Below are 23,329 nucleotides of genomic sequence, written 5' to 3' on the forward strand. Positions count from 1 at the left end.
AAACCATAAAAGAAAATAGGGATAAATTTTACTACATTAAAACTAAAACCGTTCTGTTTGTCAAAGAACACCTAAAGAGAATGAAAAGTTAACCACAGCTAGGATAATTTTTTGCAATATATATAAGCAGTAAAATATCATTGGTTAACCTTATCAGCAAGGAGATCCAACCAGTCCATTCTAAAGGAGATCAATCCTGGATGTTCATTGGAAGGACTGATGCTAAAGCTGAAACTCCAATACTTTGGCCACCTCATGCAACGAGTTGACTCACTGGAAAAGACTCTGATGCTGGGAAAGGTTGGGGGCGGGAGGAGAAGGGGACGACCGAGAATGAGATGGCTGAATGGCATCACCAACTCTGTGGATATGAGTTTGAGTGAACTCCAGGAGCTGGTGATGGACAGGGAGGCCTGGCGTGCTGTGATTCATGGGGTCGCGGAGAGTCGGACATGACTGAGCGACTGAACTGAACTGAACTGAACCTTATCAGCATTCACATTAGATATATTAATAACAGTATAAGGTAGCTTTCCTACATATGAGTTTGGCAGAGCTTTGAAGGTCTGACAGTGACTTTATTGCTGAGGAATTGGAGTAGCAGGACGTCTCATACAGAGCTGGTGGGAGTATAAATGGTCTGATTTGCTTGGCATTAACTATTAAATGTAACTTTGCCTTTCTTACAACCCAGTATTCCCTCTCTCAAATGTTTGCTCCAAGAAAGTTGGTGTGCATATGCAGCAGAAGTCACACACAAGATTATTCACAGTGATACTTTCATAAAGGCCCCAAAGAGTCTAGCGATAACTCAAACATCCTTTTAAAAATCGAATGGATAAACTGTGATACATTTATATCTCAGTATACTATTATAGCACGAAACACAATGACTTCAGCTACTGAACATCAACATGGATGGATGTCAAAAACATAAAATTGTGCAAAGGAAGCAAGTGATGGAAGAATCGCCATCGTTCAGTCACTCTGTTGTGTCCGACTCTTTGAGACCCCATTGACTGCAGCAGGCCAGGCTTCTCTGTCCTTCATCATCCCCCAGAGCTTGCTCAAACTCGTGTCCATTGAGCCAGTGATGCCATCCAACCTTCTCAGCCTCTGTCATTCCCTTCTCCTCCTACCTTCAATCTTTCCCAGCATCAGGGTCTTTTCTAATGAGTCAGCTCTTCACATCAGGTGGCCAAAGTACTGGAGCTTCAGCTTTAGCATTAGTCCTTCCAATGAATATTCAGAGTTAATTTCCTCCAGGACTGACTGGTTTTGATCTCCTTGCTGACAAGGGATTCTGAAGAGTCTTCTCCAACACTACAGTTTAAAAGCATCAATTCTTTGGTGCTCAGCTTTTTTTATTGTCCAGCTCTCACATCCCTACATGACTACTGGGAAAATCATAGCTTTGACTATAAGGATCTTTGTCAGCAAAGCACACAGTGATTTTGGAGCCCAAGAAAATAAAGTCTCTCATTGTTTCCCCCTCTATTTGCCATGAAGTGATGGGATCAGATGCCATAATCTTCATTTTTTGAATGTTGAGTTTTTAACCAGCTTTTTCACGCTCACCTTTAATTCCTCTTTGCTTTCTGCCATAAGGGTGATGTCACCTGCATGTCTGAGGTTATTTATATTTCTCCCCACAATCTCAGTGGCTCAGACAGTTGCAAGAATGCCCTGTGATGAGGAAGATTGGGTTCGATCTCTGGGTTTGGAAGATCCCCTGGAGGAGGGCATGGCAACCCACTCCAGTATTCTTGTCTGGAGAATCCCCACGGACAGAGGAGCCTGGCAGGCTATAGTCCATGGGGTTGCAAAGAGTCAGAAATGACTGAGCGACTAAGCACAGCACGCAGCACACAGCAATCTCGATTCCAGCTTATGCTTTATCCGGCCCAATATTTCTAATGATGTATTCTACGTAGAGGAGAAGGGGACAACAGAGGATGAGATGGTTGGATGGCATCACTGACTCAATGGACATGAGTTTGGGTGAACTCCGGGAGTTGGTGATGGACAGGGAAGCCTGGCGTGCTGCAATCCATGGGGTCTCAAAGAGTCAGATATGACTGAGCAACTAAACTGAACTGAACTCTACATAGAAGCTAAATAAGCAGGGTGACAATATACAGCCTTGATATACTCCTTTCCCAATTTGGAACCAGTTTGTTGTTCCATGTCCGGTTCTAACTGTTGCTTCTTGACCTGCATACAGGTTTTGCAAGAGGCAGATAAGATGATCTGGTGTACCCCTCTCTTTAAGAATTTTCCACAGTTTGTTTTGATCTACGCTGTCAAAGACTAGCATAGTTAATGAAGCAAAAGTAGATGTTTTTCTGGAATTCTCTTTCTTTTTCTATGATCCAACAGGTGTTGGCAATTTGATTTCTGGTTAAATGCTATAGAATTATAAACAATGCTATAGTATTATTCTATTGAATTAAAATTTGAAACTAGAAAGAAATGGAAAACTATGTTATTTTGAAATACCTTAATGGAGATAATGGAAAGTGAGGAATGAATAATACAAAATTCAAGATGTTGTTTATCTCGAAGGGAAAGAAAAACAGTGATTGAATGAAGGGGCATGCAATAAGGAAGGTTAATATAGAGATTATAGTGAAAATTATTAATTTTATTACTATGCTTACTCTATGGAGCTTCCTTGGTGGCTCAGCAGTAAAGAATTCACCTGCAATGCAGAAACCGCCCAAGCCGCGGGTTCAATCTCTGGGTTAGGAAGATTCCCTGGAGGAGGAAATGGCAACCCACTCCAGTATTCTTTTTTTTTTTTTCACTCCAGTATTCTTGCTTGAGAATCCCTTGGACAGAGGAGCCTGGCAGGCCACAGACCACAGGGTCGCAAAGAGTCGGACATGACTAAAGTGACTTGGCACAACACATGCTTAATATGTACATGTATGTTTACATTTGAAAATTTTTAAATGTGGAGAAACAGTTTTCAAACCACTCCCAACAATGGTGAAAACAGAAAAGCATGGAGCAATAATTTTTTAAAATCTAAGTTTAAGTTCCCTCAACGTAATTATTGAAGTATTCAAGCATGTGACTGACACTCCTACCTCTGCCAGGAAAACAAACAAAAGGAATAATGTCTCAAATGTGAAGCAAATGGCAAAAATACACATTCCAGATTGAACTGATATCACATCTTACATTTTCAAGGCTACCAGCTGAGCAGATTTATCATTTGGGTTAAACCCAACATATTTTCTTTTATAGGAGATATAATGTTTATATTGATGCAGCATTGTCAAAGCAAACTTAAATTACTATAGGACCAAACCAAAGCAATTGCATTTTACAGTGTGCTCATCCATATTTTCTTTTTAGGGGGATGTAAAACTGGTTCTGACTATGAATTACTTTATCAAATCAGAAGAGGACATGCCAATACAAGTTTAATAAGGATTCAGACAGAGAATTCAAAATAATAAAATACCATTAATCATTTTGAAATCATTTGGTGACATTTCAGGGAGTTCCAAGGAGCTCTAGTCCTTTATATCTCAGCACAGAAATAATTCAGCAAGCAGTAAAGTGATAGATAAGAAGTGATTTATTAGAATAGGATGTTTGTGATGTTTACAAGCGGAGGGTCAGAGGGTGCATCTGAGAACCTGGGCTACAGTGGTTTTTTTTTTTTAATTTATTTATTTCAATTGGAGGCTAATTACTTTATAATATTGTATTGGTTTTGCCATGAATTGACATGAATGCACCCCAGGTATACATGTGTTCCCCATCTTGAACCCCCTCCCACCTCCCTCCCAATCCCATCCCATCCCTCTGCTTCATCCCAGTATAGCAGCCATGAGCATCCTGTATCATGCATCAAACCTGGACTGGCGATTCATTTCACATATGATAATATACATGTTTCAGTGACATTCTCCCAAATCATCCCACCCTCGCCCTCTTCCACAGAGTCCAAAAGACTGTTCTATACATCTGTGTCTCTTTTGCTGTCTCGTATACAGGGTTAACATTTCCATCTTTCTAAATTCCAAATATATGTGTTAGTATACTGTGTTGGTATTTTTCTCTCTGGATAATAGGCTCCAGTTTCATCCACCTCATTAGAACTGATTCAAATGTATTATTTTTAATTGTTGAGTAATACTCCATTGTGTATATGTACCACAGCTTTCTTATCCGTTTGTCTGCAAATGGACATCTAAGTTGCTTCCATGTCCTGGCTATTATAACAGTGCTGCGATGAATATTGGGGTACATGTGCCTCTTTCAATTCTGGTTTCCACAGTGTGTATGCCCAGCAGTGGGATTGCTGGGTCATATGGCAGTTCTATTTCCAGTTTTTTGAGGAATCTCCACACAGTTCTCCATAGTGGTTGCACTAGTTGGCATTCCCACCAACAGTGTAAGAGGATTCACTTTTATCCAAACCCTCTGCAGCATTTATTACTTGTAGACTTTTGGATAGCAGCCATTCTGACTGGAGTGAAATGGTACCTCTTTGGTTTTAATTTGCATTTCTCTGATTATGAGTGATGTTGAGCATTTTTTCATGTGTTTGTTAGCCATCTGTATGTCTTTGGAGAAATTACTGTTTAGTTCTTTAGCCCATTTTTTGATTGGGTCATTTATTTTTCTGGAATTGAGCTGCACAGGTTGCTTGTATATTTTGGAGATTAATTCTTTGTCAGTTGCTTCATTTGTTATTATTTTCTCCCATTCTGAAGGCTGTCTTTTCACCTTGCTTATAGTTTCCTTTGCTGTGCAGAAGATTTTGATTTTAATTAGGTCCCATCTGTTTATAGTTGCTTTTATTTCCAATATTCTGGGAGGTGGGTCATGGAGGATCCTGCTGTGACTTATGTCGGAGAGTGTTTTGCCTATGTTCTCCTCTAGGAGTTTTATAGTTTCTGGTCTTACATTTAGATCTTTAATCCATTTTGAGTTTATTTTTGTGTATGGTGTTAGGAAGTGTTCTAGTTTCATTCTTTTACAAGCTGTTGACCAGTTTTCCCAGCATCATTCGTTGAAGAGATTGTCTTTTCTCCATTGAATAGTCTTGCCTCCCTTGTCAAAGATAAGGTGTCCATAGGTGCATGGATTTATCTCTGGGCTTTCTATTTTGTTCCATTGATCTATATTTCTGTCTTTATGCCAGGACCATACTGTCTGGATGACTGTGGCTTTGTAGTAGAGCCTGAATTCCGGCAGGTTGATTCCCCCAGTTGCATTCTTCTTTCTCAAGATTGCTTTGGCTATTCGAGGTTTTTTTGTATTTCCATACAAATTGTGAAATTATTTGTTCTAGTTCTGCGAAAAACACCGTTGGTAGCTTGATAGGGATTGCATTGAACTTATAAATTACTTTGGGTAATATATTCATTTTCACAATATTTATCCTTCCAATCCATGAACACAGTATATTTCTCCATCTATTAGTGTCCTCTCTGATTTCTTCCACCAGTATTTTATAGTTTTCTATATATGGGTCTTTTGTTTCTTTCAGTTCATTTAGTTCAGTCGCTCAGTTGTGTCCGACTCTCCGTGACCCCATGAATCACAGCACGCCAGGCCTCCCTGTCCATCACCAACTCCCGGAGTTCACTCAAACTCATGTCCACAGAGTCGGTGATGCCATCCATCCATCTCATTCTCTGTCGTCCCCTTCTCCTCCCGCCCCCAACCTTTCCCAGCATCAGAGTCTTTTCTAATGAGCCAACTCGTCACATGAGGTGGCCAAAGTATTGCAGTTTCAGCTTTAGCATCAGTCCCTCCAATGAACATCCAGGATTGATCTCCTTTAGAATGGACTGGTTGGATCTCCTTGCAGTATAAGGGACTCTCAAGAGTCTTCTCCAACACCACAGTTCAAAAGCATCGATTCTTCGGCGATCAGCTCTCTTCACAGTCCAACTCTCACATCCATACATGACCACGGGAAAAACCATTGCCTTGACTAGATGGACCTTGGTTGGCAAAGTAATGTCTCTGCTTTTTAATATACTATCAAGGTTGGTCATAACTTTCCTTCCAAGGAGCAAGCGTCTTTTAATTTCATGGCTGCAATCAGCATCTGCAGTGATTTTGGAGCCCAAAAAAATAAAGTCTGACACTGTTTCCACTGTTTTTCCATCTATTTCCCATGAAGTGATGGGACCAGATGCCATGATCTTTGTTTTCTGAATGTTGAGCTTCAAGCCAACCTTTTCACTCTCCTCTTTCACTTTCATCAAGAGGCTTTTGAGTTCCTCTTCACTTTCTGCCATAAGGGTAGTGTCATCTGCATATCTGAGGTTATTGATATTTCTCCTGGCAATCTTGATTCCAGCTTGTGCTTCTTCCAGCCCAGCATTCCTCATGATGTACTCTGCATATAAGTTAAATAAGCAGGGTGACAATATACAACCTTGACGTACACATTTTCCTATTTGGAACCAGTCTGTTGTTCCATGTCCAGTTCTAACTGTTGCTTCCTGACCTGCATACAGGTTTCTCAAGAGGCAGGTCAGGTGGTCTGGGATTCCCATCTCTTTCAGAATGTTCCACAGTTTATTGTGATCCACACAGTCAAAGGCTTTGGCATAGTCAATGAAGCAGAAATAGATGTTTTTCTGGAACTCTCTTGCTTTCTCCATGATCCAGCGGATGTTGGCAATTTGATCTCTGGTGCCTCTGCCTTTTCTAAAACCTGCTTGAACATCTGGGAGTTCACGGTTCACATACTGCTGAAGCCTGGCTTGGAGAATTTTGAGCATGACTTTACTAGCATGTGAGATGAGTGCAATTGTGCAGTAGTTTGAGCATTCTTTGGCATTGCCTTTCTTTTGTTTCTTTAGGTAGATATATTCCTAAGTATTTTATTCTTTTCGTTGCAACAGTGAATGGAATTGTTTCCTTAATTTCTCTTTCTATTTTCTCATTATTACTGTATAGGAATGCAAGGGATTTCTGTGTGTTGATTTTATATCCTGCAACTTTACTATATTCATTGATTAGCTCTAGTAATTTTCTGGTAGAGTCTTTAGGGTTTTCTGTGTAGAGGATCATGTCATCTGCAAACAATGAGAGTTTTACTTCTTTTCCAGTTTGGATTCCTTTTATGTCTTTTTCTGCTCTGATTGCTGTGGCCAAAACTTCCAAAACTATGTTGAAAGTTGGCACCCTCGTCTTGTTCCTGACTTTAGGGGAAACGCTTTCAATTTTTCACCATTGAGGATAATGTTTTCTGTGGGTTTGTCATATATAGCTTCTATTATGTTGAAGTATGTTCCTTCTATTCCCACCTTCTGGAGAGTTTTATCATAAATAGATGTTGAATTTTGTCAAAAGCTTTTTCTGCATCTATTGAGATAAATATATAGTATTTATTTTTCATTTTGTTAATGTCGTGTATTACATTGATTGATTTGCGGATATTGAAGAATCCTTGCATCTCTGGGATAAAGCACACTTGGTCATGATGTATGATCTTTTTAATGTTTTGTTGGATTCTGACTGCTAGAATTTTGTTAAGGATTTTTGCATCTATGTTCATCAGTGATATTTGCCTGTTCAGTTCAGTTCAGTTCAGTTCAGTCGCTCAGTCGTGTCCGACTCTCCGCGACCCCATGAATCACAGCACGCCAGGCCTCCCTGTCCATCACCAACTCCCAGAGTACACTCAAACTCATGTCCACAGAGTTGGTGATGCCATCCAGCCATCTCATTCTCCGTCGTCCCCTTCTCCTCCCGCCCCCAACCTTTCCCAGCATCAGAGTCTTTTCCAGTGAGTCAACTCGTCGCATGAGGTGGCCAAAGTATTGCAGTTTCAGCTTTAGCATCAGTCCCTCCAATGAACATCCAGGATTATTTGCCTGTAGTTTTCTTTTTTTGTGGCATCTTTGTCAGGTTTTGGTATTAGGGTGATGGTGGCCTCATAGAATGAGTTTTTAAGTTTCCCTTCCTCAGCAATTTTCTGGAAGAGTTTGAGTAGAATAGGTGTTAGCTCTTCTCTAAATTTTTGGTAGAATTCAGCTGTGAAGCCGTTCAGACCTGGGCTTTTGTTTGCTGGAAGATTTCTGATTACTGCCTCTAGTTCTGTGCTTGTGATGTGTCTGTTCAGATTTTCTATTTCTTCCTGGTTCAGTTTTGGAAAGTTGTACTTTTCTAGGAAATTGTCCATTTCTTCCAAGTTATTCATTTTATTGCCATATAATTGCTGATAGTATTCTCTAATGATCCTTTGTATTTCTGTGTTGTCGGTTGTGATCTCTCGATTTTCATTTCTAATTTTATTGATTTGGTTCTTCTGCCTTTGTTTCTTGATGAGTCTGGCTAGTGGTTTGTCAATTTTATTTACCTTCTCAAAGAACCAGCTTTTGGCTTTGTTGATTGTTGCTATAGTCTCTTTTGTTTCTTTTGCATTTATCTCTGCCCTAATTTTTATGATTTCTTTCCTTCTACTAACCCTGGGGTTCTTCATTTCTTTTCTAATTTCTTTAGATGTAGGGTTAGGTTATTTAGTTGACTTTTTTCTTGTTTCTTGAGGTGTGCCTGTATTGCTATGAACTCCCCCTTATCACTGCTTTTACAGTGTCCCAGAAGTTTGGGGTTGTTCTGTTTTCATTTTCATTCATTTCTATGCATATATTTATTTCTCTTTTTATTTCTTCTATGATTTGTTCATTATTTAGTAGCGTGTTGTTCAGCCTCCATATGTTGGCATTTTTAATGGTTTTTCTCCCGTAATTGAGATCTAATCTTACTGCATTGTGGTCAGAAAAGATGCTTGGAATGATTTCAATTTTTTGAAATTACCAAGGCTAGGTTTATGGTCCAGGATATGATCTCTCCTGGAAAAGGTTCCGTGTGCGCTTGAGAAAAAGGTGAAATTCATTGTTTTGGAGTGAAATGTCCTATAGATATCTATTAGGTCTAACTGGTCTATTGTATCATTTAAAGTTTATGTTTCCTTATTAATTTTCTGTTTAGTTGATCTATCCATAGATGTAAGTGGGGTATTAGAATCTCCCACTATTATTGCATTGTTGTTAATTTCCCCTTTCATACTTGTTAGTAATTGTCTTACATATTGCAGTGCTCCTATGTTGGGTGCATAAATATTTATAATTGTTATATCTTCTTCTTGGATTGATCCTTTGATCATTATGTAGTTTCCTTTTTTGTCTCTTTTCACAGCCTTTGTTTTAAAGTCTATATTATCTGATATGAGTATTGCTACTCCTGCTTTCTTTTGGTCTCTATTTGCGTGGAATATCTTTTTCCAGCCCTTCACTTTCAGTCTTTATGTATCCCTCGTTTTGAGGTGGGTCTCTTGTAGACAACATATATGGGGGTCTTGTTTTTGTATCCATTCAGCCAGCCTTTGTCTTTTGCTTGGGGCATTCAACCCATTTATGTTTAAGGTAATTATTGATAAGTATGATTCCGTAGCCATTTTCTTTATTGCTTTGGGTTTAAGTTTATACACCCTTTCTGTGTTTCCAGTCTAGAGAAGATCCTTTAGCATTTGTTGAAGAGCTGGTTTGGTGATGCTGAATTCTCTCAGCTTTTGCTTGTCTGTAAAGCTTTTGATTTCTCCTTCATATTTGAATGAGATCCTTGCTGGGTATAGTAATCTGGGCTGTAGGTTATTTTCTTTCATCACTTTAAATATGTCTTGCCATTCCCTCCTGGCCTGAAGAGTTTCTGTTGAAAGATCAGCTGTTATCCTTATGGGAATCCCCTGTGTGCTATTTGCTGCTTTTTCCTTGCTGCTTTTAATATTTGTTCTTTGTGTTTGATCTTTGTTAATTTGATTAATATGTGTCTTGGAGTATTTCGCCTTGGGTTTATCCTGTTGGGGACTCTCTGGGTTTCTTGGACTTGGATGATTATTTCTTTCCCCATTTTAGGGAAGCTTTCAACTATTATCTCCTCAAGTATTCTCTCATGGTCTTTCTTTTTGTTTTCTTCTTCTGGGACTCCTATGATTCGAATGTTGGAGCGATTAACATTGTCCCAGAGGTCTCTAATATTGTTCTCATTTCCTTTAATTCTTTTTTTCTTTTTTCCTCTCTTTTTTATTTATTTCTACAATTCTATCTTCTAGCTCGCTTATCCTGTCTTCTGCCTCTGTTATTCTACTATTTGTTCCCTCCAGAATGTTTCTGATCTCATCAATTGCATTATTCATTGTATATTGACTCTTTTTTATTTCCTCTAAGTCCTTATTAAACCTTTCTTCCATCTTCTCAATCCTTTTCTCCAGGTTATTTATCTGTAATTCCATTTTGCTTTCAAGATTTTGAATCATTTTCACCATCAAAATTCAAAATTCTTTATCAGGTAGATTCCCTATATCTTCCTCTTTTGTTTGTGTTGGTGGGCATTTATCTTGTTCCTTTACTTGCTGGGTATTTCTCTGCCTCTTCATCTTGCTTATATTGCTTTGCTTGGGATGGCCTTTCCCTCTTCTGGCCGTTTCTGGAGTTCTCTTTATTATGTAGTTTCCTCACTTGTGTGGGGTTGGACGGGTGACTTGTCAAGGTTCCCTGGTTAGGGAAGCTTGTATTGGTTTTCTGGTGTGTGGAGCTGGATTTCTTCTCTCTGGAGTGCAATGTAGTGTCCAGTAATGGGTTATGAGATGTCAGTGGGATGAAGTGACTTTGGCCAGCCTGTATATTGAAACTCAGGGCTATTTTCCTGTGTTGCTGGAGAATTTGCGTGGTATGTCTTGCTCTGGAACTTGTTGACCCTTGGGTGGTGCTTGGTTTTAGTGTAGGTATGGAGGCGTTTGATGAGCTCCTATCGATTAGTGTTCCCTGGAGTCAAGAGTTCTCTGGTGTTCTCAGGATTCGGGCTTAAGCCTCTTGCCTCTGGTTTTTGGTCTTATTCTTGGAGTAGCCTCTAGACTTCTCTCTCTGTCATTTCCAAGGTGGTTCCCTCTGTTTTTAGCTTCTGTTTTCTGGTCTCTTCAGTGTCTAGTTTCTGCCCTGATATTAGGGGGCAGGTGGACACTTTTAAGGCTCAGTTGTTCAGTCCTGCTCTGGGAAGGGAGGAACGCTGCAGACAAATATCTCTGGCATCTGTGGGGAGTGCTCACAGCATCTCGGCCACACTGGGTTTGCCCCTGCTCACAGCGCGTGTGTTGTCCCAGTCTACGCTGCACAGACTCTAGGTTGCTCTGCTGGGAACTGTCCAAGGCTGGCGCTGGTTCTATGCACTTCCCAGGTCTCAGCGTCTCAAGTTCAGTTTCTCTGGTACTCCACAATGGCACAGACTTGGCTGGGTCTGTGTTTTGTGCCTTCCCCAGTCCGAGCAGCTCAGGTGACCAGGTGTTTGGCGAGCATGATCGCTGCGACTTATCACCTCCCAAGTCCCTGCCACTCGGTTTTCTGGGTGTACAACTGGCACACCTTCTCAGGCAGTTATCAACCGGCCCGAGCCCAAGAAGTCTTGATTAGCAACAAGCCTGCCTGCAGTTTGTGTCAGATGCCTTTCTGGGGCCGCGGTTGCCAACTCGGGCTCTGGCTGACCTCCCTGCCTGTCTCGGTGGGGGATGGGGTTGGGCCGACCGCAGCCGGCTCGCTCTGCTCAGCCCTTTGTTCTGTGAGTGGGGTTGGCAGAGTCTTAGGTTAGAACTTTCTGCCTTTTCGTGGGGAAGCTATCCCAGTCTGCTTTACTATCCCCAGTTAGATCTCTCAGATTGTTCTTGCGGCATTCAAGCCCAGTCCTCTCTCTAAGCAGTTCAGCTGGCTCCTCCCTGCTCAGCCCCCACTTGCTAATGGCGTATGCTGGTGTCTGCGCTGCTTCTCCACTGGGAGTTACTGTTTGGCGGGTAATCTGTGGGTTTTAATTATTTCTTTATTTTTTCTTCCCGATTATGTGGCCCTCTGAGGTTCCAAGGCTCAGCACAGACTAGCCAGTGAGAGTGTTTCCTGGTGTTTGGAAACTTCTCTCTTTTTAAAGCCTCCCTTCCCGGGACAAAGCTCCGTCCTTACCTCTTTTGTCTCTCTTTTTATCTTTTATGTTTTTTCCTACCTCCTTTCGAAGACGATGGGCTGCTTTTCTGGGTGCCTGATGTCCTCTGCCAGGATTGAGAAGTTTTTTTGTGGACTTTACTCCGCATTCAAATGTTCTTTTGATGAATTTATGGGGGAGAGAGTGGTCTTGCCATCCTATTCCTCCGCCATCTTGTTCCTTCCTCCATCTTATAACTTTTAAAATGGAAATTTTGATTAAATACTTATCTGTTTCGGAGGATGTAGAGTGGGGTTTTTCAATGTTTTTCCAGTGAGTGTGACACTTCAATATCTAGAGGAGAGGTATAAATAAAAGAATCGATGCTTTTGAACTGTGATGTTGGAGAAGACTCTTGAGAGTCCCTGGGAATGCAAGGAGATCCAACCAGTCCATTCTAAAGGAGATCAGTCCTGGGTGTTCATTGGAAGGACTGATGCTAAAGCTGAAACTCCAATACTTTGGCCACCTCATGTGAAGAGTTGACTCACTGGATAAGACTCTGATGCTGTGAGGGATTGGGGGCAGGAGGAGAAGGGGACGACAGAGAATGAGATGTCTGGATGGTATCACCGACTAGATGGAGGTGAGTTTGAGTGAGCTCCGGGAGTTGATGATGGACAGGGAGGCCTGGTGAGCTGTGATTCATGGGGTCGCAAGGAGTCGGACACAACTGAGTGACTGAACTGAACTGAAGGAAATCACTTATCCATGTAGGTTCCCTAGATAGGATCAGCATATCCCATCATGATTTCCTTTTAAATAGAAACTTAATGGATGTGAGAGCTGGACTGTGAAGAAAGCTGATCACCGAAGAATTGATGCTTTTGAACTATGGTGCTGGAGAAGACTCTTGAGAGTCCCTTGGACTACAAGGAGATCCAACCAGTCCATTCTAAAGGAGATCAGTCCTGGGTGTTCATTGGAAGGACTGATGCTAAAGCTGAAACTCCAATACTTTGGCCACCTCATGGGAAGAGTTGACTCACTGGAAAAGACTCTGATGCTGGGAAGGATTGGGGGCGGGAGGAGAAGGGGACGACAGAGAATGAGATGGCTGAATGGCATCACCAACTCGATGGACATGAGTTTGAGTGAACTTCGGGAGTTGGTGATGGACAGGGAGGCCTGACATGCTGTGATTCATGGGGTCGCAAAGAGTCAGTCACGACTGAGCGACTGAATTGAACTGAAGGTTTTTAACAGGTTTATAAGAGTAAGTACGCTCATTTTGGTTGGTTGGGTTATAGGGTTTAACTCTAGAGAGGTTCACGTATTGCTAAATTTGTTTAATAGGCTGCATACAGTAAAGCCAGGCTTCAGCAATACGTGAACTGTGAACTACCAGATGTTCAAAACGATTTTAGAAAAGTCAGAGGAACCAGAGATTAAATTCCCAACATCCGCTGGATCATCAAAAAAGCAAGAGAGTTTCAGAAAAACATCTGTTTCTCCTTTATTGACTATGCCAAAGCCTTTGTGGCTCACAATAAACTGTGGAAAATTCTGAAAGAGATGGGAATACCAAACCACCTGACCTGCCTCTTGAGAAACCTATATGCAGGTCAGGAAGCTACTGTTAGAACTGTACATGGAACAACAGACTGGTTCCAAATAGGAAAAGGAGTACATCAAGGCTATATAGTGTCACCTTGCTTATTTAACTTATATGCAGAGTACATCATGAGAAATGCTGGACTGGAAGAAGGGAAAGCTGGAATCAAGATTGCCAGGAGAAATATCAAAAATCTCAGATATGCAGATGACACCACCCTTATGGCAAGAAATGAAGAAGACCTAAAGAGCCTCTTGATGAGAGTGAAAGAGGAGAGTGAAAAATAAATAAAAATAAATGGCCTCAAACCCCCCCAAAAAATTAAATTAAATCTGATAAAATGTAATAATAAAAAAAAGCTCAACATTCAGAAAACTAAGATCATGGCCTCTGGTCCCATCACTTCATAGAAAATACATGGGGAAACAGTGGAAGCAGTGTCAGACTTTATTTTTGGGGGCTCCAAAATCACTGCAGATGGTGATTGCAGCCATGAAATTAAAAGATGCTTACTCCTTGGAAGGAAAGTTATGACCAACCTAGACAGAGACATTACTTTGCCAACAAAGGTCCATCTAGTCAAGGCTGTGGTTTTTCCAGTGGGCATGTATGGATGTGAGAGTTGGACTGTGAAGAAATCTGAGCCCTGAAGAATTGATGCTTTTGAACTGTGGTGTTGGAAAAGGTTTTTGAGACTCCCTTGGACTGCAAAGAGTTCCAACCAGTCCATCCTAAAGGAGATCAGTGTTGGGTGTTCTTTAGAAGGACTGATGCTGAAGTTGAAACTCCAGTATTTTGGCCACCTCATGCGATGAGTTGACTCATTGGAAAAGACCCTGATGCTGGGAGGGATTGGAGGCAGGAAGAGAAGTGGACGACAGAGAATAAGATGTCTGGATGGCATTACCACATGAGTTTGGGTAAACTCCAGGAGTTGGTGATGGACAGGGAGGCCTGATGTGCTGCGATTCATGGGGTTGCAAAGAGTCAGACACTACTGAGCGACTGAACTGATACAGTCATGAAGCAAAGGTTTTTCTTTCTCATCTCCTTCTATATGTAAATTGGGGAGGAAAGTCACTGGGTTTAAAATTTGGCATACCTTTAAATCTACTTCTGGCATGTCCAAGAGAAGGGCATAATTAAGGGCTTAATGATGTGTCCTCCAGTCATCCAGTGGTTTCCTTTTGCTTGTAAAACTGAAACTACTTGATGGCGTGTGAATACTGTCACCCTCTTCCCCTGTGTCAGTTCAGTAGTCAGTCACTAGTAAGACAGTCGCTGCAACCACCTGTAAGCAAAGTGGCCATCCGGTTGTTGTTTTGTCCAGACTCTTAGATGGATATGCAACAGGCTTATACGTAGGGCCTACATGCTAGGGAGCTTCAACCCCACCTTTAGTTACAAACAGAAAAAAAAAAAAAAAAGTTTTTTTCTAAATTTGGCAACCCCAGAGCTGGAGGGTAGTAATTTTTCCTTTAGAGTGTGAAAGACCTGTTCTTCTATTTTCCCCCGATTTAACGGACCAGCTTCTGTGCTTTGTTTTAGCTATGATTTGACATCTAATCCATAGTCAGGAATCCAAATCTGATAATATTCAGTCACCCCCAAAAAGACTGTAAGCTGTTATACTGCTTTTGGTTGGCTTCAACTTTTGAATTAATATTATTTTATCAGCAGCCACAGATTTTTTTCCTGTGATAAGCATGCATCCTAGATAATGTACTTTTGTATAGAAATTTGTTCTTTAGATTTTGATAGTCATTAGCCCTTTTCCCACAAATGAATTAAGGCCTTAACAATAGTTTAATCTTATTTTTTTTAGAAGAACTTGCTATGAAAAGAAGAACTTACTATTTAAAATCCTACATATTATTGTAGAATGACTCTGTTCAATAAATTTATTCCTTTCAAATCTTGTGCTAAGGCATTTCCAAAAATATGTGGGCTGTTCCTGAACCCTTGAGGAAGTCGGGTCCGGGTGTATTGTCAGGTTTCTTTTTGTTTTGGAGTCTGTCTGCTGAAAGACAAAAAGAAATTGATATTTCTAAGCCAAGGGGATGCAGAAAAAGACATCCTTTAAATCTCACACAATAAACCAATTTGCTTCCCCTGGGATCTGAGTCAGGATATTATAAAGATTAGGAACAATAGGATAAATCAATTCCACAGCTTCATTAATAGCCCTTGGGTCTAGTGTAAATCAATATTCTTGAGTAGGTCACTCATCTCAGATTCTAGTAAAGTCATGCTCAAAATTCTCCAAGCCAGGCTTCAGCAATATGTGAACCGTGAAAATCCAGATGTTCAAGCAGGTTTTAGAAAAGGCAGAGGAACCAGAGATCAAATTGCCAACATCCGCTGGACCATGGAAAAAGCAAGAGAGTTCCAGAAAAACATCTATTTCTGCTTCAATGACTATGCCAAAGCTTTTGACTGTGTGGATCACAATAAACTGTGGAACATTCTGAAAGAGATGGGAATACCAGACCACCTGACCTGCCTCTTGAGGAACCTGTATGCAGGTCAGGAAGCAACAGTTAGAACTGGACATCGAACAACAGACTGGTTCCAAATAGGAAAAGGTGTACGTCAAGGTTGTATATTGTCACCTTGGTTATTTAACTTATATGCAGAGTACATCATGAGGAACGCTTGGCTGAAAGAAGCACAAGCTGGAATCAAGATTGCCGGGAGAAATATCAATAACCTCAGATATGAAGATGACACCACCCTTATGGCAGAAAGTGAAGAGGAACTCAAAAGCCTCTTGATGAAAGTGAAAGAAGAGAGTGAAAAGGTTGGCTTGAAGCTCAACATTCAGAAAACAAAGATCATGGCATCTGATCCCATCAGTTCAGTTCAGTTCAGTTCAGTCGCTCAGTCGTGTCCGACTCTCCGTGACCCCATGAATCACAGCACGCCAGGCCTCCCTGTCCATCACCAACCCCCGGAGTTCACTCAAACTCATGTCCACAGAGTCGGTGATGCCATCCATCCATCTCATTCTCTGTCGTCCCCTTCTCCTCCCGCCCCCAACCTTTCCCAGCATCAGAGTCTTTTCCAGTGAGTCAACTCGTCGCATGAGGTGGCCAAAGTATTGCAGTTTCAGCTTTAGCATCAGTCCTTCCAATGAACACCCAGGACTGATCTCCTTTAGAATGGACTGGTTGGATCTCCTTGCAGTCCAAGGGACTCTCAAGAGTCTTCTCCAGCACTACAGTTCAAAAGCATCAATTCTTTGGCGATCAGCTTTCTTCACAGTCCAATCTCACATCCATACATGACCACGGGAAAAACCATAGCCTTGACTAAACAGACCTTTGTTGGCAAAGTAATGCCTCTGCTTTTTAATATTCTATCTATGTTGGTCATAACTTTCCTTCCAAGGAGTAAGCGTCTTTTAATTTCCTGGCTGCAATCAGCATCTGAAGTGATTTTGGAGCCCAAAAAATTAAAGTCTGACACTGTTTCCACTGTTTTTCCATCTATTTCCCATGAAGTGATGGGACCAGATGACATGATCTTAGTTTTCTGAATGTTGAGCTTCAAGCCAACCTTTTCACTCTCCTCTTTCACTTTCATCGAGAGCCTTTTTAGTTCCTCTTCACTTTCTGCCATAATGGTGATGTCATCTGCATATCTGAGGTTATTGATATTTCTCCCAGAAGTCTTTTTTCCAGCTTGTGCTTCTTCCAGTCAAGCGTTCCTCATGATGTACTCTGCATATAAGTTAAATAAGCAGGATGACAATATACAGCCTTGACGTACTCCTTTTCCTATTTGGAACCAGTCTGTTGTTCGATGTCCAGTTCTAACTGTTGCTTCCTGACCTGCATACAGGTTTCTCAAGAGGCAGGTCAAGTGGTCTGGTATTCCCATCTCTTTCAGAATGTTCCACAGTTTATTGTGATCCATGCAGTCAAAGGCTTTGCATAGTCAATGAAGCAGAAATAGATGTTTTTCTGGAACTCTCTTGCTTTCTCCATGATCCAGCGGAGGTTGGCAATTTGATCTCTGGTGCCTCTGCCTTTTCTAAAACCTGCTTGAACATCTGGGAGTTCATGGTTCACATATTGCTGAAGCCTGGCTTGGAGAATTTTGATCATGACTTTACTAGCATGTGAGATGAGTGTAACTGTGCGGTAGTTTGAGCATTCTTTGGCATTGCCTTTCTTTGGGATTGGAATTAAGACTGACCTTTTCCAGTCCTGTGGCCACTGCTGAGTTTTCCAAATTTGCTGGCATATTGAGTGCAGCACTTTCACAGCATCATCTTTCAAGATTTGTAGTAGCTCAACTGGAATTCCATCACCTCCACTAGCTTTGTTCGTAGTGATGCTTTCTAAGGCCCACTTCACATTCCAAGACGTCTGGCTCTAGGTCAGTGATCACATTATCATGACTATCTTGGTCGTGAAGATCTTTTTTGTACAGTTCTTCTGTGTATTCTTGCCACCTCTTCTTAATATCTTCTGCTTCTGTTAGGTCCATACCATTTCTGTCCTTTATCGAGCCCATCTTTGCATGAAATGTTCCCTTGGAATCTCTAATTTTCTTGAAGAGATCTCTTGTCTTTCCCATTCTGTTGTTTTCCTCTATTTCTTTGCATTGATCACTGAGGAAGTCTTTCTTATCTCTCCTTGCTATTCTTTGGAACTCTGCATTCAGATGCTTCTATCTTTCCTTCTCTCCTTTGCTTTTCACCTCTCTTCTTTTCACAGCTATTTGTAAGGCCTCCTCAGACAGCCATTTTGGTTTTTTGCATTTCTTTTCCATGGGGATGGTCTTGGTCCCTGTCTCCTGTACAATGTCACGAACCTCCGTCCACAGTTCATCAGGTATTCTATCAGATCTAGTCCTTCAAATCTATTTCTCAATTCCACTGTATAATCATAAGGGATTTGATTTAGGTCATATCTGAATGGTCTGATGGTTTTCCCTATTTTCTTCAATTTAAGTCTGAATTTGGCAATAAGGAGTTCATGATCTGAGCCACAGTCAGCTCCTGGTCTTGTTTTTGCTAACTGTATACAGCTTCTCCATCTTTGGCTGCAAAGAATATAATCAATCTGATTTCGTTGTTGACCATCTGGTGATGTCCATGTGTAGAGTCTTCTCTTGTGCATCACTTCATGGCAAATAGATGGGGAAACAGTGCAAGCAGTGTCAGACTTTATTTTTTTTGGGGGGAGGGGTCCAAAATCACTTCTGATGCTGATTGCAGCCATGAAATTAAAAGATGCTTACTCCTTGGAAGGAAAGTTATGACCAACCTACATAGCATATTAAAAAGCAGAGACATTACTTTGCCAACCAGGGTCCGTCTATTCAAGGCTATGGTTTTTCCCGTGGTCATGTATGGATGTGAGAGTTGGACTGTGAAGAAAGCTGATCACCGAGGAATTGATGCTTTTGAACTATGGAGTTGGAGAAGACTCTTGAGAGTCACTTGGACTGCAAGGAGATCCAACCAGTCCATTCTAAAGGAGATCAGTCCTGGGTGTTCATTGGAAGGACTGATGCTAAAGCTGAAACTCCGATACTTTGGCCACCTCATGCGATGAGTTGACTCACTTGAAAAGACTCTGATACTGGATGTGATTGGGGGCGGGTGGAGATGGGGACGACAGAGAATGAGATGGATGGATGGCATCACCGACTCGATGGACATGAGTTTGAGTGATCTCCAGGAGCTGGTGATGGACAGGGAGGCCTGGTGTGCTGTGATTCATGGGGTAGCAAAGAGTCAGACACGACTGAGAGACTGAACTCAACTGAACTGAACTGAATATCAGAGTATTACATGGTGACTGACAGGATACCAATAATCCATATGAAACATACTTCTTCACTACAGGAGAAACTTCTGTCTGCGGCTTCCAGGTTTGAAGAATATTGTTTTTTTACATGGATATTTTCTTCCAGGTCTTAGCCTGATAACTACTGGCCTGGAACCTCAGTATTTTAAACATCAGGGTTTGCTAAAGTTTCTATCTCAATTGTAGACTCAGTTTGTTACTTTTTGTTCTCTGTTTAAATTATTTGATGATGAATAAGTTTTCCTTGTCCCTTGAGGAACAGAGTGGCCTGTAACTTGATTAATAAATCTCCTCCTATTAAAGGGATAGGGCATTCACACAAACAGAAAGGAGTGTAAATTTGTTGCCGTTAATGTTACACACATGGGTTTCCAGGAAAGTGTGCCCCTGTCTTTTTCTTGATATGTTCATTACTTATGCCTTATGACCACTAAGATTTCCAATCATTTGGGTTAATACTGGTAAGGTTGTATCAGTGTCTATAAGAAATTCTATCATGTGGCCTGCTACTTCAGTGATAACTCAGAGCATGGTATTAGTTATGTAGAAGGACTCTCTAGGCAAGAGTACTTCTGACCTTGGGTCCTGTCAGTCTTCTGATTATGAGATTTTAAGTGGCCAAGGGGCCCCTATTGCTTATTGGCATCTGGGGCATTCCCTCTGCCAATGTTTTAGCTGTTTACAAAGAGTGTATTAACCACAGTCTTTCTATTAACCACAGTCTTTCTGCCAATGTCCTTTTTGTACACACAGGGCACACTGATTTTGTCTGAGTATCCATGTGCCTTGTGGTCCACCATGACCATATTGGCCTAAAAAGCCTGGCCTCTCCTTTGGTGGTCCCTGAGTGGACTGAGTGGACAAAATCCATTGCACTCATTTGAGCCTTTTGTTTATCTCTCTGCATGCATTCAGCCTTTTTGGTCATATCCCTGTTATTGAAAACTGAATAAACCAATTAGAGCAAATCATTCATAGAGGTCTGGGACTAGAAGTCTCCTTTTGAATTGTGTTCCTGGTATCTGGGGCAGATTGGGCTATGAATTATATAGCCAAAGGGCCTGTCCCTTGAGGGAGGATGGAGCCACATATGTATACTTTCTAAAAACTTCCATTAATCTCCTTTCAAAAACTTCCAGATTTTCATCTGGTCCCTGTTGGACTTCTTTTACTTTCTCATAGTTAACAGACTTTACTGTAAGTTTCTTCATGCCTTCTTTCAAATAGTTAGTCATATGGTTCTGTCTGTGTCTATCAATAGAATTTATCTGGCAGTTCCACTGTGGATCAGCCTCAGGGATGGTGTAATTCCCCACATGAAAGGCTGCATGTCCCTGTTGGGCTCTAGTTGCCATTTGGTCAGGATGAGCTCTGGCTGCTAGTATTATATGCTGTTTTCACCTGGGATGCAGCAGTGGGATACTAAAATTTGTAAATCTCCCCACGTGGGATCAAAGGATCTCATTAACCTGGTAAACTGCTTAGTAAAGTTCAGGGTCCTCAGAAAAACTTCCCAATTTATCCTCTGCCAGACTTAGATCAGACATTGATAAGGGCACATGGACTCTTATTGTTCCTTGATTTCTATCTGGAGTTTCCCTCAGAGGCAAGAGTGTACAAGCAGTTGGCTGGTAACTTAGGCCACTATGGGTGTAATTGGGCTGAGATGGGGTTCCTTGGGTAACTCAGGATACAGAGAAGGAGTTCTGAAATGTGGTGGTGGCCTCTCCTAACTGTTGGGTACAGTTTCCTCTGGGATTTTAGCTTCAACAGGAGTGGCAGCTCTCGAAGATGTGGGAGGCTCCATTGGCACAATAGCTTCTCCAGGAGGGTGGGGAATGGCTCCTGCCAGGATAGTTGCTGCTGCAAGAGCAGCAGCTTCTTCCTGTGGGGGATCTGGTCTTTGCATGGCCCCATAAGCTGCATCAACTAAAATGTTCTCTGATTCCTTCCTTAAATTAGTTTTCTGAGTTACACATATATTAGATTCCCTTCCTGTTACATTTTCCAAATGCAAGGTCATAAAAATTTGAACATATGGTATTTCACTCCATTTTCATTCCCTTCTACAGTGTAAATCTAATTACAATATAGTAGTATAATTTAGAGAGCCATTCAGTGGCCACTTTTCTTTTTTTTTTTTTATTGGAGGCTAATTACTTTACAATATTATATTGGTTGGTTTTGCCATACATTGACATGAATCTGTCCCGGGTGTACATGTGTTCCCCGTCTTGAAACCCCCTCCCACCTCCCTTCTCCCCATATCCTCCCTCTGGGTCATCCCTGTGCACCAGCCCCGAGCATCCTGTATCATGCTTCAAAACTGGACTGGTGATTCATTATGGTACATATACACAATGGAATATTCAGTTCAGTTCAGTTCAGTCGCTCAGTCGTGTCCGACTCTCCGCGACCCCATGAATCACAGCACGCCAGGCCTCCCTGTCCATCACCAACCCCCGGAGTACACTCAAATTCATGTCCACAGAGTCGGTGATGCCATCCAGCCATCTCATTCTCCGTCGTCCCCTTCTCCTCCCGCCCCCAACCTTTCCCAGCATCACAGTCTTTTCCAGTGAGTCAACTCGTCGCATGAGGTGGCCAAAGTATTGCAGTTTCAGCTTTAGCATCAGTCCCTCCAATGAACATCCAGGGTTGATCTCCTTTAGAATGGACTGGTTGGATCTCCTTGCAGTATAAGGGACTCTCAAGAGTCTTCTCCAACACCACAGTTCAAAAGCATCGATTCTTCGGCGATCAGCCTTCTTCACAGTCCAACTCTCACATCCATACATGACCACGGGAAAAACCATTGCCTTGACTAGACGGACCTTGGTTGGCAAAGTAATGTCTCTGCTTTTTAATATACTATCAAGGTTGGTCATAACTTTCCTTCCAAGGAGCAAGCGTCTTTTAATTTCATGGCTGCAATCAGCATCTGCAGTGATTTTGGAGCCCAAAAAAATAAAGTCTGACACTGTTTCCACTGTTTTTCCATCTATTTCCCATGAAGTGATGGGACCAGATGCCATGATCTTTGTTTTCTGAATGTTGAGCTTCAAGCCAACCTTTTCACTCTCCTCTTTCACTTTCATCAAGAGGCCTTTGAGTTCCTCTTCACTTTCTGCCGTAAGGGTTTCACTCTCCTCTTTCACTTTCATCAAGAGGCCTTTGAGTTCCTCTTCACTTTCTGCCATAAGGGTAGTGTCATCTGCATATCTGAGGTTATTGATATTTCTCCCAGCAATCTTGATTCCAGCTTGTGCCTCTTCCAGCCCAGCGTTCCTCATGATGTACTCTGCATATAAGTTAAATAACCAAGGTGACAATATACAACCTTGACGTACACCTTTTCCTATTTGGAACCAGTCTGTTGTTCCATGTCCAGTTCTAACTGTTGCTTCCTGACCTGCATACAGGTTTCTCAAGAGGCAGGTCAGGTGGTCTGGGATTCCCATCTCTTTCAGAATGTTCCACAGATTATTGTGATCCACACAGTCAAAGGCTTTGGCATAGTCAATGAAGCAGAAATAGATGTTTTTCTGGAACTCTCTTGCTTTCTCCATGATCCAGCGGATGTTGGCAATTTGATCTCTGGTGCCTCTGCCTTTTCTAAAACCTGCTTGAACATCTGGGAGTTCACGGTTCACATACTGCTGAAGCCTGGCTTGGAGAATTACTCAGCCATTAAAAAGAATACATTTGAATCAGTTCTAATGAGGTGGATGAAACTGGAGTCTATTATACAGTGGTTACTTTTCTTGGCTTTCTAACTTACATTGCAGTCAAACCTGGTTATATATCCTGATAAGCTTTTTCTTTTTCAAGTCTTATTCAATTTTTTTTCCAATCTTGGAGTACATGTCCCAGAGGGGTGTCAACTGGGATTGTCATTTTGACCCATCTTAGACTCAAACCTGGGGAGACGTCTCTGATTCCTGAG

General features: G+C 41.5%; 1 protein-coding gene across 2 annotated transcripts in view; it reads left to right on the top strand.

Moving 5' to 3' along the window:
• The window catches only part of GUCY1A2 (guanylate cyclase 1 soluble subunit alpha 2), a 444,325-nt gene that overhangs the window by 312,536 nt on the left and 108,460 nt on the right, over positions 1-23,329 (top strand). Inside the window, exon 7 of one of the 2 annotated variants that reach the window (XM_088843443.1) lies at positions 14,860-14,877. The exons of the other annotated variant lie outside the window; for it this stretch is intronic. Within the exon in view, the coding sequence (XP_088699569.1) occupies positions 14,860-14,877 (18 nt within the window). The remainder of the gene's footprint in view (positions 1-14,859; positions 14,878-23,329) is intronic. 2 annotated transcript variants of the gene reach the window in all.

This window comes from Moschus berezovskii, chromosome 14 (genome assembly GCF_049115385.1).
Source record: "Moschus berezovskii isolate FMDL1 chromosome 14, NW_MosBer_1.0, whole genome shotgun sequence".
NCBI lineage: Eukaryota > Metazoa > Chordata > Mammalia > Artiodactyla > Moschidae > Moschus > Moschus berezovskii.